Raw genomic sequence first — 20,965 nt, 5'->3', positions numbered from 1 at the left:
ATTTATGAACGACGATAAAATTGCACTTTACAACTATAACACGGATTTACTGTCTCCAGTCTGCAAATATATGAAGAAGATTAACAGCTTTATATTACGCAATTAAACTCTTATTCTAATCCTTAAATAATATTTTGATATAAAATGAAGATATCTACTTTGAATATCTAAGCATTATTACATTTATCATACAATAACACCATCATTTATTAAAACACAAGTTATATCTTTGTCGTGTCATTTGAATTTAGAGAACGATAGAGCTTAAATTTTCTTAAATATGACATTAATATCATATTTAAATAAGATTTTTTTTAAGCTGTGTACTGGTGAGTCGCACACGTAACTTCATATTATTCAGCAGATTTTTACAAACTTCGAAATCTAAGACAGGTTTTGTTTTGATTTGATGTCAGTGTAAACTGTCGACGTCTGTTCGCACGATTTACATTTGTTTTTTTTAGACAGCCATAGCGCCGCTCTCTACATGGCCAGTAACATTTATTCACTCTCTAAAATTAAATCCTTATTAAATCATAACCATTTAATAAATTGCATTTGAGAGTCATCTTTATTTTTATGCACATCTACGGCAGGAGCTCTTTTAAATGAGATTAACAGATCTTTTATTAGAGCTATCGTCCTATAATCACGATGAGATTACGACAGTTAAAAACATAATAATTTGTAACATAAGTTTACATTCAAACTCGGGCCAATGATCATAATCGGCAACAATAAAAACTATTATTATATTCTTAAAAGAAGTAACACAAAAAGTTAATTTTAGGTAAGCCTTTACATTATCGATCTTTAAATGCAAAAAGATTTCAGGATTAATACTTTTTTTTTTAATTCTCGAATCACTTATCGAGTAAGAGCTCACCTTGAACGATAAATTACGGAAACAGATGAGCAAAAAATCCACTGATAGAATGTATTGTTACTTTTCACGTACCATAGAATTATTTAGACTTTGTAAAAAACGTATTATTTCTATTGTAAGTACATTTGTTGGATATTTCGACGTATTAACTTTTTAGTATGTTTTTTGTTTTTAGTCTGTTAAGTATTTTTATTAAAATTACCTGATTATTATTTTTTTTTGTTATATATTATTATTATTGTCAATATCTCATAATTATACCAGAATTCAAAATAAATTTTACAAGCCTTAATTTGGTGCAAATTTCGGTGAAATGCACTAAATTATTCAGTCAATCGTCAAAACATGTTATTATAATTAGCACATTTGTTATTCTGCTCGATAAATTCGCATCTTCGACTATTAAATTCGCAATAACAGAATGTCAGGAAACAAATACAAAATTAAATAATTTAATTAATAGATTTACTATAACATCTTCTATCAAATACAATTTCTTTGAAATAATAAATATTTCGGTTTATTAAGACTCGAAATCGTAATAATATTTGTAATATCTATCAGATTTATTATTGTTTGGTTTCTTTGCTATATTTAGATACTAATTACCAAATTTTGACATAAGCATATTTAAATCTTCCAAGTGACATTTAACAATCGATATATTATTTCAATAATATATTACATTCCATGTTTTATGTTTGTGTAATACTCTGTATATGTATAATAATAGTACACATACTTACATTTTTATAAATTCTTAAGGCTTACGACATTCACAACTTCATATTCAATGCCTGCATAACGAACATACATTATCGTACTACGTAAGGATTAGGAGTATGCCTTATACTCGTAATTTCACAAATCTTATTACTACGTTATTCAATAATAATTAATATTAATTGTTAATGAAATAAGCTTTGAAATACATTAAAATATATTTCCAATAATACTATATCTGTAAAGGAGACGCTAGCGGACTTGACTATTAATAATATTATTTTATACCAGAAGGTTGATAAGTGATTTATTAAAGATGCAAAGAATTTAGACAGCACGTGTATATTATTAGAAGATAAATATAACTATCATTAACAGAGAACATTTAGAACTATATAAAATCTCACTCATACGTATTGTTAAAATTGCATTATTTGCCTTAGAAGACAAAAAAATATATAACATAAAATTTTCACAACAAAACAAGACAAAAGAAGGAAAATAAATAAATCCGTATGTTTTTGATATATTGCTAGAAATGGAATAGTAAAGAGAAATAACAATCATGCTCTACATATACTATTAACACTCAAATAACGCAAATACCTACATTTATATTTCCTTAAGTTTTTCAACGGATAATACTATTAAATATTGTAAAACATATTTAATCAAGCTACTTCAACATCTTAATCTATCATTTTTGAAATTCTAGAAGGTATTAAGTAATTCTCAATTGCCTCTTTCACATCTCTGTAACTTTTAGACAAGTAATTATCTCAACTTTAACATATTCTAAACAATGTAAACCATGGCAAAGTCATTAATCAAATGTATTAAATGTATTTTTAGTCATTTCAATGGTTAGTAGAAATCAACTCAGTCGAGTACAAGAAATTAGCTGACCTTTGTAATCGTATTATTAGTGATATGCCTGAATTATCCATAATAAGACACATAGGTACTATGTGTATTTTGTATTGTTGAGAATTAAATCATCAACACGGTGCTCTAAGATCAAGGTAATAAATAAAATTTGTTTCTTTCACGTGTCAAATAACCGAATAATTTCTAGCGTTTACAAAAATTCTCGGATAGCGACGTAAAATTGTCCGACTCTAAGTCGACCTTGTTTGTCTGAATAAACCGTTTATAATTTATTTCTCTAATTAATGAAATATAAACTAATCCTCTCGACCTCTACTGAGACTAAATCGACGATGAAATTTAAACGATTTCCTCTTTTCATGTTTCTCTTCGGTACTTTTACCGTCAACGAGACTATCAGCACTTTTGGCAACTTGGACACTTTTTCTTCTATTTTTCATGGATTTGACCAATTTGTAGAACTTGCCTTTCTTCTTTGTCGGGTCAAGCGAGAGTTCTGAGAATTCCTCTACTTCGACACTAAACTCTGATGATATGTCTCCTAAGTCTTCAATACTGTGGCTTTCCACCTCCTTTACTTGTGGTACCTCTAGTTTAGTCTTTGAAGTATTTGGCTTCGGTTCAGATGGTGGTGGCGGAGCATCGGGGTCAATGCACTGAAAAAAATGAATTTGTTGTAACGCAGTATCTAATTATTTTTATTATATTTTATGTGACATATATAAATAACAAATCACATTTAATAAAGATGTAATCGTCAATATAAACTATATTCACGATCAATTTCAACAAGCTCCTAAATGGTTCTCTCATTTTTATAATATCGATTAAAAGTAGCATCGACAATTCTTAAGCCTATATTAAACTTTCTTTAAAAGTAATTTATACTCTCGAGCGATTGATGAACATCTCTCCGTAAAGTTTTCTCTCTAGGCTGTTTCTTCTATAATCCCTCACATTTATTATAAATCAATCACAATCGAACCAATTGGATACTTAAAATAGTAGTAATATTTAGTAGTACGTATAATAAGATTTTGAGAAAAAATATTTCAAAGTACTTATTTTAAAAGAAGCTTAAGCTTATCACCTCATATATAATAACATAAATGACTGGTTGTTAATTATCATGTAATGTCATGTAATGTCATAGTTAATTTGGTTGCTGTCGTAAAACTCACAAATGCATGACATGTTCTATTGATATTGATAAAGATCTATTTGCCTAAGAATACACGTTTAATTAATTTTAATTATGTATTTATTTTCGTTTCTGTAGGTAGACATGTAAATGTACAGTGTATGTGATTTATTTCCATACATAAGGGATTTAAGAAATCAGTCCCATGTCTTGTTCCCCATATATTTACGATGTAACGATTGTTTGGTACCTACTTCTTGCAGTGACAATGTTTATAAAGGACGAAAGATAAACTATTACCATCTGCCTGTATTGTTCATATAGCTTCCTAAAAATGAGATCCTACGTAACTTACATCTTCTAAATTAATCCGATATGGTGGGACCTGTTCAGGGTGTCTCCAAGGTTTGTAATACGGCGTATCTGTGAGTGCCTTCCACCCAGGGTAACGACGAGCGGCGGCGTGAAGCTGATTCACCAAGCGGGGAGCTAGCTGGGCAGTTACCCTGTAATTGAGTGTCATCTAAATTATAAAATTGAGTCTTGACACAGCATAATGCAGCTGTACCTTATAAGTACTATTAAGCTGTAATGTGCAAGATTTGTATTAAAGACCCTTATCAATAAAAAGCAGATAACGAAACCGCTGAATTTATTATATAATTCAAACATTCTATGTACGAAGCAAACATGACTATATGACGTCATATTAATAAATGAAAACATATTATTATTTTAAATATAATAAGAGCCAAATTAGAAAATAATCAATCGTGATTAATTGTATAACATGGAATATCGAACTACGTAAGGATTTGCTTAATGTACAAAATACAAAGTTAGCATTAAAATACCTCAATTAAAATAATAATTAATTCAAATCATTTATAAGCAACAGAGCCAGTGTAATGCTGTATGCAGCTAATCGCTTACCTATTTACCAACCAGGCAGGCAACGCGCCTCGAGGATCCGACCGAGACACGTAGCCGAGCCAACTGCCTGGCCTTTCTCGTCTTCGAACCACGAAACCCGTCAACAAGGAAAGGGCTCTGGAATATAACGTCGCTATTAAAATCTATGGTGAAATTTCAAAGTATTAATTCGAGTTCAATAAGATTTATTTCAAAGTGAAAAAGTGCTTCTACCGTTCCGTACATAAGTTTAATTATAGATTTATTTGTCTTTTTACGGGTATGTACAAGTATAAATATTTGTTTTTTTTTTTTTAATTTTCAGGATCTGTTTAAAGATTGGTAACATTATTTTGCGGCTTATTATTAAGTATGTATTGTTCTCAATAACATTAACAACCAAAACTATCGGTTTAATGTTTACTCAACATAACTATTATCGTTATGGTATATAGTAGTAAACAAAGAGAATACTAAGATATTCTCTGTGTTTATAAATTTTATTCAGTTATCTAATTTTTGTTTTAAATCTGAGTCTTAAAAACGTTTTTATATTATTAACGCCTGTTAATCTGTTTATGCTTCATAGTTATAGGTATTCTATGTGCCAAGCCCGAGCAAGCACTACTGAATTTTCTTGGGCTTAAATATTTTTTATTATTTATCTCCTGCTCGGTAGTGAAGGAAAACATCTGAAGGAACCAAATCCGTATGGTGGCTTAGACCAACAGCGTGTTATTAATTAACAGGCGCTTACTTTGTAGAAACTACAGTAGTACAATCCAAATATAGCCAAGCGATGTATTACCTGTACCTACATTTTAAATATATGATTGTATGCTTTGTGCTTCGAAAAACTGGAAATAAATGTACAGTGAGCGAAAACTGGTACAAAAATCCTACTAAACAAAATGACTTGATATCCGCTTATGTAACTAATTCCTTTTAATATTAAATATATTCCAACAAGAAAATCTAGATAATTACTAAAACCGGAAATTTTAATTCTCAATATGTATTTTATTAATTAACTTTAGTGACTTTGCAACTGTTTCAAATGATTAATTTACATGTTTATTGTTTTTTGTTTTTAATTTTACGTTAGATATATTATGAAGTTAAAGCAACCATTTTCGTTAATCTGGGATTTTTGTTGAATAATAAGGTATACTATAAGATTATATAAATTACACAGATAATAAAACAGCAAATAACTTTTTTCTCATTCAGCCTCATCATATCCTAGCACAGATTATCAAGGCCGTGACGGATTGACGCACGCCATAATACCGTATCTTATCTGTGGAGTGGCGAGTCCGAATACGCTAATGAGAAGTGAACATTCAACCCACAGCAAAAAAGTAATTCAAGTTTCAAATACATACTTTTTCGCTGCCTTTATGTGAGAATTTTATATTCATCTTGTTTAAATAAACACTGCATTGCTTTTAAATACATTTTTTAACATTAATACTAATAACGTATATTTTATTAATATTAAATTACATCACTGTTAAGTTTTTACCATTGTATATTATTATTTTGTACTCTGTAAAATAAACGAAGATTCTTCTACTCAATATATCTTACTATAAATAAAAATAGCTATCTAGCTTTTGAATAGAACAACCTGATTATGGGTAGATTTTTTAAAGCAGCGGTAGCCTTCAATAAGGCATTCGCCCTAGCCCCTTCGGAGGGAACTGAGTCATGGGGTTTACCAGCTGATGGCCATTGACATCACGGGGTGGGATCGTTTCGATATAACGCATATGCGGCCCATAACGTGCTGCACGGAAGGTGAAAGTGATTTCACTTCTCCGCACTCCTCGTTAATGCGAACGGTAGCGTGAGGCCATCCTGGCAGACGTTTTAATCCCCGGGTTGTGAGCGAGTCGAGAAGGCCAACGCATTTATCCTTTCTGTCAAGTAGAATCGGCTTAATTTATTCCCGTTCCGCCAGTGCTGCACCCTTACACAGTTATTCACCACAACAACCATGACCAGTTATTATCAGCATAATTCGGAAGGTAACTCATGATTTTCGTCTATTCAAACTTCTAAATCCAGCAGGATCCTACTTCAATCTATAATAATTATAAAGAGTTAATAGGTCTTACAAGAACTACCCTCTTCTCAAACAGTAGTTAGTAACGGGTTAATGATCGGTTGTCTGTCGGTCGAGTCTGTTTGTGTCGTTCGTGGTATTTACTGTTCTTACATATGTACATACTAAATAACCCTCTATGTATTGAAATATTCTTGTAACTGATTAAAGTTATGTAGTGATGGTAATTGTGTTCAATTATAAATAAATAAAGATCTGTAAAGTATAGGTTAGTCATTGGTGTTATATATATTTTTTTTATTTAATTAATCATAGGGTTTGTTAGATAGGATAATATATTCTTAATTTACCTGACAAACCCTTTCCTGGGCGGGTAATCCTTGTGGAAGACAGAATGGTTGAGGATCATCTTCTCGTCGCCTGTGTCCAACCACGAGCGCTGCAGTACGAAATCTCTGTTCTTGAGCGGCGCTGGACACGACACTAGAACAAATTTAAAAGAATTTAAACATTAAATAATTTAATTTGATGTCAAAAACAGAGAAATAATTAATCTAAAATGCTCTAAATGATTGAGCAAAGGACTTGTCGCATATTCATAGTATACGATTTACAGATATATCAATTACTTGTTCTTATTTTGTAATTATTTTGCTTCTGTAACCTGCTTAACACTTTATTATTGAGACATTAATGGAAAGAGTGTTCGAGCTCTTAGACACAACATTGCATCAGAAGCCTCTTCTCCTTACTCCATTTAAGACATATTTTATGGTAGATCTTAGCGTTAATAATTGTCATTATGAAGACAAACAGATTCAATAATAAAACGTAAATAAATATAAATAGGGGAAGCACGCACAAAATGACATGGTGTTTTGTTTTTGAATCATATTTGTTTATTTCATAGTATTAGAATCAGTCTCAATCGTTTTTGGCCATCTTTATTTTACCGACAATCAGTAACACAGTCATTTAATTAAGTAGGAACTATAATAAAATGTACATTAAGAAAAATATAACTAATCACACAAACCCTGCTATCCATATAGTACGGACAAATGACATACTAATTCTTAAGAACACACTTAACAAATAAATCGTTTGTGGTCTTCTTTGGGAAATCAGCACATGACGCCTGAGCCCACAGGAAAGAAGAAATACATCTTATCCAACTTTCTATTTCTTCTCATAGAGTCTTTAAGTCATTCTTGCCCTGCACGTTTCTTGTCCTTGTTGAAAGGATGATCGAAAGCATTTTTTTCGGCTAGTTTAAAGGCAAGCTCTTGGATTAATGTACGCGTTAAAACAAAAAGTCGTGTTTCTAAAAAAATTATGTGTTCTACTAAGTCAAGCTTAATTTTGGAATGAAAACGAAGTTGTTGACAGTATGACATGGTATGTCATTTTGTCCATTGTGTATGTTACCTAAGTCATTTCGTCCAAAAGTAAACAAAAACGAATAAGACATAATTCTTCCAGGTAACAAATAATGATTGCAATAAGATAATCGAAATCACAGAATACTGGAATAGTTCATCGATATTAATAGAAATAATTACAAATAACAACAAATAACTTACTAGAAAATAGGAGAAAACCAATCGGTAAAATAAACTCGACTGTGACTATGGCGCTCAAAATCTCAAAGGATTATAAATATGATTCCCTTTACATGATACAGTCCCGGAAATGTATCTTAAACTCGTCAGTTTTTAAATAAGGTGACTATGTCATTTTGTCCATATACCTATGTCATTTTGTTCGTATTACACTTACCTATTAATTATCGTCTCAGCTTGATTTTTATTTCGTAAATTATTATTAGTAAGGCAGATAATTTAAATTAATTATTAATTAAAATACGAATGTAGCTACAAATATTCACATTCCTAATCGTTCGAGGGGGGAGAAAATTTGTATATCTACAATTAAGTAGCTTAAAGTTAATATCTAAATAGCTGAATTAATTAATCCAGATATTATTTTCTTGAAATGCATTCAGCATTAAAATATTTTTTTAAACAAAATATGTATGTGCTTATATTTCGGTATCCAGAGTTTAGAAGAAAAAAAAAACTTATATTGAACATAAATAACATTTTACATAAACCAGATGATAATGTGGAATTTTAATTATATAAATTAAAAATTTAATAATGACGAATACAGGTTAGGTTAAGTTGGTTGAATTTGCGCTGAACTTCTAGTAGATATGTATAATGTTTGGTTAGGGATGTTACCCTCATCACTAACTCGAGTGGTTAAGTGTAAATCGATTCGATCGAATTACCTCATATGAATCAAATTCCGATTTTGATTGAAATTATTTTCTATTATTGAAGTTGCATACGTAATAAAATACAAGTGAAAATCAACGAGTACTCCGAATTTCTTTAAAACTATATATTATAAAACAAAGTCTCCCGGCCGCGTCTGTCTGTCTGTATGTTCGCGATAAACTCCAAAACTGAACGGATTTTCATGCGGTTTTAACAAATAGACAGAGGGATTCATAAGGAAGTTTTAGGTTTATGATTTATTAAGTTTTTTGTATAAATAAGTTGAAATAGAACGTCAATTGTTATACATGTAGGAAAAAAGCAACAAGAAAAATATATACATAGAAGATGCCCGCCCGTGCGAAGCCGGGACTGGCCCGCTAGTTAGCTATTTAATCGTTACGCGTTACTATTCAAAGTTATATTAATATAAAAAGTAATTAAAACTCGTTGACGTCTGGGGTTCCTGAAATTCTACCAGCTCGTAGCCACGACGAAAACAAAATTTTTCACATCCTTTTTCTAAATATTAAAATGCTAAATATTGTTTTATCACAATATTCAATATAAAATTTCAAGTTGCAAAAAGATAAGGAAAATAATAACAAAACCTGAATCATATTTTAATATTGTATAAAACACAATATTACGGGTAATTTTTATATCTTCAAATCAAGTCACTTCGATCACCCCCAACTGTGTCCTAACCATAAAGTAAACACACAAATGTACAGTCAGGGCAAGAAAAGGTTCGTCACCTTAAGATCTATTTGCGTGTGCTTGGCGGGCGATAATCTGCTTTACCCATTGAGAATGACATATTGCAATGATTTGATGTTTAGATTAAAAAGGTACTAAGAGTTTAAGACTTAATAAAGGAATTAATTTGAAACCTGACGAAGGTTTTCTTACTCTCACTGTACAAAATCATTGAAATCAATTATATATGAGAATACGTTAAATGGTATTATTTTAATTATTATTACACTGTCAGTTACTAACGAAAAAATGTTACTGTTGAGGTGTTTTTTTTATTTTTTACTTCAAAATATAAAATATATTCACTAGTTTTATTTTAGTAACATTGGTGTTGCCATTCCCAATTGGTATCCTAATATATATCCCCCGGGTTTAACTTCTGATTTTATATCTAGGTAATTTAATTAAGTCTGATACAAAATAATGAGATCTACAAGACTCCAATTAATGTAGAGGTCTCTCAAGTATATATTGTTGCTCTATTTCAGTTCCCTGTTTATAAAAATTGTTTGCATTATTCCACGTAACAAAGAATTTATTAGTATTAATAGTATATAATAATATATCAGTCAAAAAAGACCATACCTAATACACTCTCAGAAATATTTCAGTGTCAGCAATCTTAATTCTTTGAGGTAGGAAAAAAGCGATTCCCCTTACAAGCCGAGAACTGGTGATATAAATAAAAACAAACTTTAGCTAGTGTTGAAAAAAGATTTTGACTTTAACCTTTGAATTACAATAATATATAGACTCTTTTGTATGGAATTATTATTTCTTATTTAAGGATTTCCATGTATTTGAAGTACCTATAAAATTTTATCATTTAATGATTTTGTATAAGATTTTAAGAAAATTTGTTATTTGATCTTTTTCAATGTGATGTATAATTAAGATTGAAAAATGCAAATACTCAAATAATGTAAATTCATAAAAAAAATAAAAGACCATACGAAGGAAAAGATACGTGTCGTGTTTTCAAATTTTTCATGGTATACTTAGTTACCTAATTGTTTCGTAATAAAAAAAAACTTTATTCAATATAGAAGCATTACACTTTCTTATTGATGGTCAATTGAAACACTACCACCGGTTCGGAAAAGAAAATACCCTGACCTGAGAAGAACCTGTGAAGGAAACTCAGCGGGGTTTTTTTTTAATTTAAATTTAACATCCATGGTTTGCTTACTTCAAATAATGTGTTATGTGTTACACCAAACAAAGTATATTAACACATAAATAATGGGTAAATAAATCAATCGAGATGAAAACAGCACGATCTCTCTGTATGCTCAACAAATTGCATTGCAGGTTTACTTGCGGGTTTTGTGACCTGATTAAAAACTCAAACAATAGCAAGGAGATTTTGTATTATATATTTGTTGTGACTCGCATTGTGATCATCGCCCCGAATGTAAGGTTCATAAAATTCAAAGAAGGTTGCTAATTTTTAAGGAGGCTTATGTGTTCATTTGTTTTTAACGAACAATGGGTTTATTTTTGTACACACAAAAACACAATTGGCTTAATACAATTATGAATTCTTTTATCTGTATTATAAGTCTATAAATATTTTTTGAATTAATATTTCATCAATATTTATATGTTAATGTGAAAATTCACGTAAATCTAAAATGTAAGAATCAATACGATATTAGATTTATTATTCAGTAAATAAGAAATATTTCCAAAAATAACTCTTCAGACTGCTCGCCTTTTATCAATTTTAATAGAGGCATCTAATTTTTGTAGATATATTTTTTGTCGCCGGGCTAAAAATGATCTCCTATAAATCAATTTATGCCGGTGCGCTTATTCCCATCTGACTATGAGATATGACACACAAATATGTGTGCGTATTTGATGCCCTAACTCAATTGTCACTTTGAATAATAATCCTATAACTTTAATCAATATGCAGTTTTATAAGTTAATCACTAGAACGACAAGGCCACCCATTGAAGAAAATACGAAAAAAGTTTATATACGCAGTTGATTTTTATTAAGATTTATCTACGAATCTACATTAGATAATCTTCTTAGAAAAATGTTATAAAAAAATTTCGTCATTTTAGTTCATTTAAGTTGAGTAGTAAAAATTTAAACATTTAAAAAAAATTTACTCTTTCCTTAGCGATATCGGGCAACATTACTTATGATTGAATTTTTCTTATTCATTTACATACGTACACGTAGCAACTTTAATGTGGTACGCATAGCTCGATCACATCATCAGGCGCTGAATTTTATTTTATTTTATACTATACTAGATGCGCCCGCGATCTTGTACGCCTTTGAATATAACAAAAGTCAATTTATAGTCTAAGTTACTCCCTATTCTATTAGTTATCTGCCAGTGAAAGTCCCGTCAAAATCGGTCCAGCCGTTCCAGAGATTATCCGGAAAAAACAGATAGACAGACAGACAGACCGACAAAAATTAAAAAATATATATTTTGGTATATGTGCCGTGTATAAATACATATGCATTGAGTAAAAAAGGCAATTTTAATATTACAGACACTCCAATTTAATTACATGTTTAAAAATTATAAAATATGTAAATTTTTAAAGACAAAATCCTAACTTTAAAAAAGCACTATATCTTGCTATAAGATACACTTCTGTTCTATGATTCGCATTCTGAGAAATTAAATCTAGTTTTTAATCTACGTAAATGTAATATATGCCCAGTAAAATTTGAAAAACGATTATAAAAATTGCGTTAAAATTAACTTAAATAAATTGTAAAACATATTCGAATTGTCTATTATTGCTTTGACGCAGTCCCACCTGATGTACATATTTATAATAAAATTAGCATCTTAACTTCACGTTATGTGCAGTTTTATCTTACAACAACAGCCTGTAAATTCCCACTGCTGGGCTAAAGGCCTCCTCTCCCTTTGAGGAGAAGGTTTGGAATATATTCCACCACGCTGTTCCAATGCGGGTTGGTGGAATGCTCATGTGGCAGAATTTCTATGAAATTTGTCACATGCAGGTTTCCTCACGATGTTTTCCTTCACCGCTGAGCACGAGATGAAATATAAAGACAAATTAAGTACATGAATCAGAGGTGCTTGCCTGGGTTTGAACCCGCAATCATGGGTTAAGAAGCACGCGTTCTAGCCACTGGGCCATCTCGACTCTTTTTCAGTTTTATCTTAATGAGATATTTCTAGCACCTTATCATATTCATAAAAAAATATAAAAATTGCGAGAGTATACTGTATGTTTATTTGAGACTTGTTTTATTATATTGATATATTTTTCATTATTAACTCACACTATCGTGTAATGTATTACATTTTATAAAGCTACATTATCAGCTGTGAAGTATAATAATCGTAAAATCGGCATCGCTTCACGATTGTTTCGATCGAGATGATGCCGCGATATTCCATTTGTTTATTTATTCGGAGTAAGCTTTATTTCTTTGATAGTCATATCATGGTTCATGTTTATGAGACAATTAAACTATTTAAATAATGTAATATATTATTTTATATTTTATGTACATCCTTCTACACGAGCAGCCTGTGGATTGATTATTCGCAAAAATAGTACAACGCCTTACGTGTGCAGTACAACAACGCTTTTAGGTTGCTGATGGGGTTGCCTCGATTCTGCAGCGCGTCTGGGATGTTCGGCGAGGCGAATGTGGACTGCTTTTCGCAACCATGCGTAAACGGTGTACATCACTGGTGCGTAGGGTTCGAGCCAGTTTTAACAGCATCCTTAAGGCGTTTTCTGACAGGTTTGATTGTCAGTACTTGAACCATTGCAGTATTGTCCATGTGCTGACAAACAAAGCATGTCAGAAGGGTACTATAAAACTATAATTTTAAGTTATGTAGTTTTACTAACAATAAGTTAAGGAGTGCATTATACTAACAATTTTGTAAATATGATCAGACTGGTCGAAATAAAAGATTATTATTGTTATTATTATTATAACATTTTAAAAGTTCGTCAGAGAGTTTTTTACTTGAAAGGCCAGGAGGGCTTTCACCAGAAGAAGGGCCGTCACCAGAACTCATTTTATTTAGAGCGGGTAGATGGGCGTGGTAAAATAAACGATCCAGTCCAAAATGTTAATTACAATTTAATAATCACTGTAGTCACAGGAATAGTTCGAATACACAGCACTTTCACATAAAAATCAACTAAAATAGTTTAAACAAAACGGCAATATGGCGGCAATCACAGCGATTCGTCATAAGTGTGGTAAACGGGCGCCGTCTCGTTCAAGATGGCTGCTCGCCTTCCATCAACAATGACGCTTCGCTAGGTTGACAGCTTGTCAACCTGATATAGGACGGAAACGCCGTCACGGCCAGACTGACATTCGACCGTCCACGGGCGTTTAATCTGAAACAAATTAAGTTAACTGCGTAATCTGCTCGTTCATCCTGACTTAATGCTATTTATCAACTACTCAGCACCACAGATAGACCAATCGTTTGGAAATATGAACCTAAATTTTAATGTTCTATCTAAAATATGTCTCTTGTCAGAGTGGTGTCCCACACTTCACATATTTAAACATCCTGACAGGTCTACCTCATCCAAGATATGACCTGGACGACATCTTTCGTCTTTACGAATAGCCAGACAAGCCAATCCTTGGCAGGATATAACTCGGACGACACCTTTCGTCTTTACGAATAGCCAGACAAGCCAATCCTTGGCAGAATTTGGCCCGGACGACGCTTTTCGTCTCACTTATAACTAGCAATCACCCAGGACAAGTCAGCCCTCGTAATGGACCCGACTCGGACGACAATTTTCGTCAGATGATGCTAGGTTCATCACATGACAAGCTGACCCTCTGCATGGGTGAGGCTCGGACGACAAATTTCGTCTACTCTCTGGGACTAAGAAGTTCATCATCTAATCAAACAAATTTCTAAACACTCAAAATATTCACGACGTTCATTACACATTCAACACCTGGCAGTAAGTATAGTATGTAGACAAATACCTACCTATGATGGTGAATTGTCTTGTTTCAATGTATTTTAACTTCGTTAATAACGTCCCACGTTTCGGGGTCTGAATGAGCACTCATTGTGTCTGAGTTGGCCGACATAGTACGTGAGTCCGCGGAAGCGGTATCCGAGCATACGGTCAAGGTGTCTAGACGGTCCAATGACTCGTTCTCATTATTAAAGCCTAATATATTGTCTTCATTATCCGACGCCGTCTCGGCCTCATCCTCATTCAAAAGACTAGTCGCGATTTCTAGTGATCCGATATGTCCCTGGGGCACTGCGCGCAAATTCTCGTGAAAGTATTTAAGAACTCGATTGGAACTACCTGCTATAAAACTTCTGTAATTACGAAAGGACCTCTGAATTTCCTATCCAATTTAGTTTTATTGCGTTCGTTGTTTTTAATGAACACGTAATCACCTTTAGAAAATGGTTTAATTTTTGCGCGACCGTGGTTAAATCTAACAGTTTCAGATTCAGCAGCTTTCTGAATATTTATCGAAGCATCCTCCCTAATCAAATCGACATCCAAGCGAACCGCATTATTGTTATCGATACAGTATTAGAGTTTAACTCCCTATAATCTACACAAAGCCTAAACGAATTGTCCTTCTTTTTAACGAGGACAATCGGGCTTGCAAAAGGAGAGGAACTCTCTTGGATAACTCCAGCATCTAACAATTTTTTGACTTATTCCTTAATTATTTGTTTCTCTATAGGTGCGCGTTTGTTAGGACGTCTATACACTACTTTTTGAGGGTCTACCAAAATTATCTCAAATACTCCTGTCTTAACTCGTTTAGTCGGTGTACCTTCGATAAAATTATCAGAATATTTTCTTAAAATTGAAATCAACATATCCTTATCACATCCTTGTAAATCTGTATTCATTTGATATAAATCTAAAGGATCCGATTTATTACAAAAATTTGATTGTTCTTTGGCATATATAACAAGATTATCACTGTCAATTTTAACACGTAGCCCTAAATCAAAAATATATCTGCCAATTATAATAGGATTTGATATGTTGCAATCTGGTACTACGTGAAAGAGCAAACTAATAAGGCGATCACCGATTTCAACCTCACTTAGAATTTGTGTAGTACATAGCAGATCATTACCACCGATACCACTAAGATAAACAACGTCTTTACGCGCAGTACCCAAAAGTTTATTGCAATAACTTTCTTTTAAAAGCGAACAAGATCCACTATCAAATAAAAAAGGGACAGACTCACCGGATGATGTTTTCAAAGTCCCCCTGGAGGGACGGTGCTCACATTGTTGGACCTCTTTGACCGCAGTCTTGCTTCCATTCTTCTTGTCAGGACAGTTAGTTGTCACGTGTCCTTTTTTCCACAAGTGTAGCAAGACACGGAAGTTGTTTTCCAATGTTTGTGACGAGCTCGGTACCTCTTGAGATGCAGATCCGAAGTTGTCACGACGTTTTCGACAGTCTGCGAAGCGATGTCCTCTTATTCCACAGAAGCTGCATCTGCCTGAGAATCTTTCAACTGACCGGAAACACTTGATCTCAGGCTTACTGGTATCTCCACCACCATCCGATTGGCGTTTTAAGGACACACCTCCGAGTACTCGAAATAGTTGAGTGCGAGTCGTAATATTGTGAGCATTTAATTCGCGACGTATAAGTCCATCCTTTTTTTTACACTGATATCACAAACTTCAGGCATCGTGCACTTCGGAATCCGTTCAATCAAGCTCCACAGACGTAGTGCAGATTCGGAAGCTGTTTCTTTGGCAGCGATTTGAAATCGTAATTTGTCGTCGAAGTAATCCTGCGGCAACTTTGGTTTTGAAAATTTCGCCAGTAGACATTGCTTGACCACGGTCCAGGTCATTTCGTTTATATTCACTTTAGTAATGCAGGCTGCAGCTCGTCCTTTCAAGGCGCTGGTAAGGGCCATGAGCAAGTCTATTCCGTTTAAATTTTTCTTAAGAACGATAGCTTCGGTTATATTGCACCAAGCCTTAACGTCAGATTCTTCGTCGTCTGGATTAAAAGGTAGCAATTGCGTAGAATGAGTAGTGTTAACAGTTGGTGTTTGCTGACTTGCGAGAACCCGAGATAACAACGCCTCCATAGTGCTTAGTAACTTTTCGGCATCCGATTTTGTCCGTTGACACTCAACTTGAGCACCATCGAATCCCACTTCTGATGAAAGGCCAGGAGGGCTTTCACCAGAAGAAGGGCCGTCACCAGAACTCATTTTATTTAGAGCGGGTAGATGGGCGTGGTAAAATAAACGATCCAGTCCAAAATGTTAATTACAATTTAATAATCACTGTAGTCACAGGAATAGTTCGAATACACAGCACTTTCACATAAAAATCAACTAAAATAGTTTAAACAAAACGGCAATATGGCGGCAATCACAGCGATTCGTCATAAGTGTGGTAAACGGGCGCCGTCTCGTTCAAGATGGCTGCTCGCCTTCCATCAACAATGACGCTTCGCTAGGTTGACAGCTTGTCAACCTGATATAGGACGGAAACGCCGTCATACTCATGAGGACTTTTATTTATTTATTTATTTATTTATTTATTTAAAAGACACACCATCGGCATACACACAATAAAATAGTAGTTAAGAAAAGAACATCAGACTTATTCTGTATGGTACACCATTGCAGGCGTGTACGACACTTGCTACAATAAGAATACAAAAATGAAAACAAACATAAATTAAACACAAATTTTAACGAAAATTACAGCTAACTAATCACATTAAAATAAACTTAAGAAAATATAAAAAAAAAACATACAATTGAATTAAAAAAACTAAATGAGATAAAATTTAAATTAGACTAAGACTAAATAACAGAAATAATTTTTTTCTTAAACTTAGGTAATGTATCGTGGAAGATGTCAACATCATTTGTAGTACCAATTTCATTGTAAGTATTTACTATACGGTTTATAGGTGAACATTTGCCAACATTTGTTCTAACTCTTCTCATTGAAAATGGTTTGGAAATAGGGAAACGGGGGTTAGTACGCGGCACAGATAGGCAAACTTCTGACAATATATCCGGTGCATCTAAAGATCCATGTAAGAGTTTATAAAGTAGCAATAAATCTAAATAATGACGACGACTTTCCAGTGATTTTAATTTAAAGTGAGATAGGCATATTTCATAGCTAGCACGATATGGACATTCCCTATCTTTAAACGCTAGAAAACGACAAAATTTGCGCTGTATTTTTTCCAATCTATTGATGTTTACTTTGTAACTGGGATTCCAAGCTGGGGTAGAATATTCAAGAAGACTCCGTATTAAAAAATTATAAACTGTTAAAATAGTTTGAGTATTTTTAAACTGTTTACAATGGCGTTTTACGAAACCGAGCATTTTCCAGGATTTCTCAGAGATACTATTTATATGTTTATTAAACGTTAGTTTACTGTCCATAATAACTCCTAAATCTCGGACTTCGGAAACTTCGGTTAAAGATACACCATTTATTAAATAAATGGAAGAAATATGATTTCTTTTCTTGGTAAATTTTATATGGATACATTTATTCACATTTAAAATCATTTTATTATCTTTACACCAACTATTTACAGCGTCTAAATCACTTTGGAGTAGTTTAACATCATCAACACTTAATATTTGCTTATATATTTTCAGGTCATCAGCAAACATTAAACACTTGCTATGCAAAATTTTATCTGTAATATCATTTATGAATATTAGAAATAGAATAGGACCAAGATGGGAACCCTGCGGCACACCTGAACTGGCTACAAATGGACTAGAGCTAAAACCATTGACAATTACTCTTTGCACTCTATTATTAAGATAAGACTCAAACCATTTTAACAGAATGCCATGAATACCATAACTTTGTAATTTTGATTTTAAAATAATGTGATCTACCCTATCGAATGCGTTACTAAAGTCTGTATATATGGCGTCTACTTGTGTCCCATCATCTACATATTTTGAGATATCTGAAACATAACTAACAAGGTTGCTTACTGTCGACCTATTCCTACAGAACCCATGTTGTTTATTTGCTATCATTTTATTTACGAAGAGGGTGAGCTTGTCGCATATAACTTGTTCAAATATTTTTGAAAAATGATTTAAAATGGAAATTGGCCGATAATTACTGACTAAATTCCTATCCCCTTTCTTATAAATTGGTACTACATGCGCCTCTTTCCATTCGGTAGGAAAAGTACCAGTAATTAGGGATCTATCAAAAATTAGTTTTAATGGTAAGGTTAGATATTTATAAACTTGTTTTATGAAGTATGGGGGTATGCCATCCGGACCGGCTCCTTTGCTTGCGTCAATAGATTTTAGGATCTTTGATAATGTACGTTCTGTAACATGAATAGAACCCATTGAAAATTGAGGAAAAATATCATCTTTATTGAGCAAAGAAGGTGAGTGCACGGTATCGTCTGTTGATTTTGTGAAAATAGATGAAAACCTATTTGCAAACAAACTACATACATCATCACCGGTATTAGATTTATTGTTATTATCATCAATCAATTCACTAGGAATTGTCGACGAACCTCCTCGCATAGTTTTTACATAAGAAAAAAACTTTTTTGGATTGGATTTTACTGCAGTTTCAACCCCACTTATATAACGAGAATAACAAGATTTCATGACTCTATCTACACGATCATTTAAAATGTCCAATTCAATCGAGTCTCTAGGATTGTTATACTTTTTAAATCTATATCTTATTTTCTCTTTCTCAGTTATAATTTTGATCAGGGCTCGTGAAAACCATAAGGGATATTTTATATTTCTTTTAATACTTTTTGGTACAGTTGAGTCTATAATAGATCGAAGTGTGTGATAAAAAATTGAAACCATGATATTGACATCCCCCTTAGCCGACTTAAATTCTGACTGCCAGTTTACTTGGCTTAATTTAGAATTCACAATAAAGTAATCTGCCTTTTTGTAATTATATGTGACAAAGCGTTTAGTTTTAAGTGAAATAATTTTTTCAAAATTAACATGAATATCTAGTGCAGGATGGTGAGGATCGAGTTTACTCAGTATATTAGACGATTTTTTAGCTGATATGTTTGAACAATTGCTGAGAACTAAATCTAATATTCTATTATTATTATTACTTATATTGTTAAATTGTAATAAATTATTTAAAGACATAAAATCGACTAAAGAAACACCCAGATTATTGTTATAGTTTAACGGTATTAAGTGATTGTCCTTTTGAGAAAAATTCCAATCGATAAATCCTAGATTAAAATCTCCTAAAATTATTATATCGAAAGAGTTCGATTCCATTACAGTACTTATATTATTTAAAAGAAGATCGATCGCTTTACAGGTTACAGGTGGTGGCAAGTATAACACACAAAATACAATGTCCTTTGTCAAACCATTTTCCTTTACTTTCACTGACACCCACAAGTCCTCGAAAATACTTTCAAAGTGTTTGATTCGTTTAGACTGTATTTTATTTGACACAGCTATAAGAACTCCTCCACCATTTTTACCAGACAGTGCAGTTGTACACCGATCTCTTCTGTATATTGTGTAGTCAGTAGTAAAAAGCTCGTTGTCGTGAATAGAATCATCTAACCAGGTTTCCGTTGCTATTATAATATCAAAGTTATTTTTGTAAGTCTCTAACTGAATATCATGCAACTTAGTCTTCATACCGCGAAAATTTTGGTAGTAAATATTGAATTTTAAAGTTATTTTTTACGTAATACTACTCAGAGGTCTATTGAATTAACTTTACATGTTCTGTAATGACTTCTGGCACTTTATTTGTTTAGCCGGAGATGTGTCGTTTTTTCGCACAAAAATATGTCCGTTCCGTATCCACACAAATCTGTACTGTTTTTCGCGAGCCACTTGTCTGGTTTGTGCATGGAGAGATTTATAATATCAAATAGTATAATTAATAAGATTAGGTTTTTTTTTAAACTGAGCGACGTACTATACGTTATATGACAAGCAATTAGTAGCAACATATGTATGCACTCGCTTCGCCAGCATATATAATACTAAAAAGTAGTATTACACAACGTACGTAGCGTAATGTAAGCCAGGATGAAATGAAGCGAGAGTTCATGTATGCAAATGTCACTTAGAATACTGAGGGACCTCGTCACAGCATGAAATAGCTTAGAATAAAATGACCGTAAAAAATGTAGGCTCATGCAATGAATAGCATATGCAATAATAGCTATGCATAGGTAAAAATGAAATAAATTCACTTGACTTGGATTAATATTAATTTATTATGAATGACTGACAGACAGACATAAGTTAGTAAC

The 20,965-nt window shown here is 32.6% G+C and overlaps 1 protein-coding gene across 1 annotated transcript in view; it reads right to left on the bottom strand.

Moving 5' to 3' along the window:
* Window positions 1-718: 718 nt before the first annotated feature.
* The window catches only part of LOC124531666 (START domain-containing protein 10-like), a 45,022-nt gene continuing 24,775 nt past the window's right edge, over window positions 719-20,965 (bottom strand). Inside the window, exons 3-6 of the mRNA XM_047106147.1 lie at window positions 6,969-7,101; window positions 4,572-4,688; window positions 3,994-4,144; window positions 719-3,153 (exon numbers count right to left, since the gene is read on the bottom strand). Of these exons, the coding sequence (XP_046962103.1) occupies window positions 2,794-3,153; window positions 3,994-4,144; window positions 4,572-4,688; window positions 6,969-7,101 (761 nt within the window). The 3' untranslated portion in view covers window positions 719-2,793. The remainder of the gene's footprint in view (window positions 3,154-3,993; window positions 4,145-4,571; window positions 4,689-6,968; window positions 7,102-20,965) is intronic.

Source organism: Vanessa cardui, chromosome 8 (genome assembly GCF_905220365.1).
Source record: "Vanessa cardui chromosome 8, ilVanCard2.1, whole genome shotgun sequence".
NCBI classification, from domain to species: Eukaryota; Metazoa; Arthropoda; class Insecta; order Lepidoptera; family Nymphalidae; genus Vanessa; species Vanessa cardui.
This window is presented reverse-complemented; position numbering and strand designations above follow the sequence as displayed.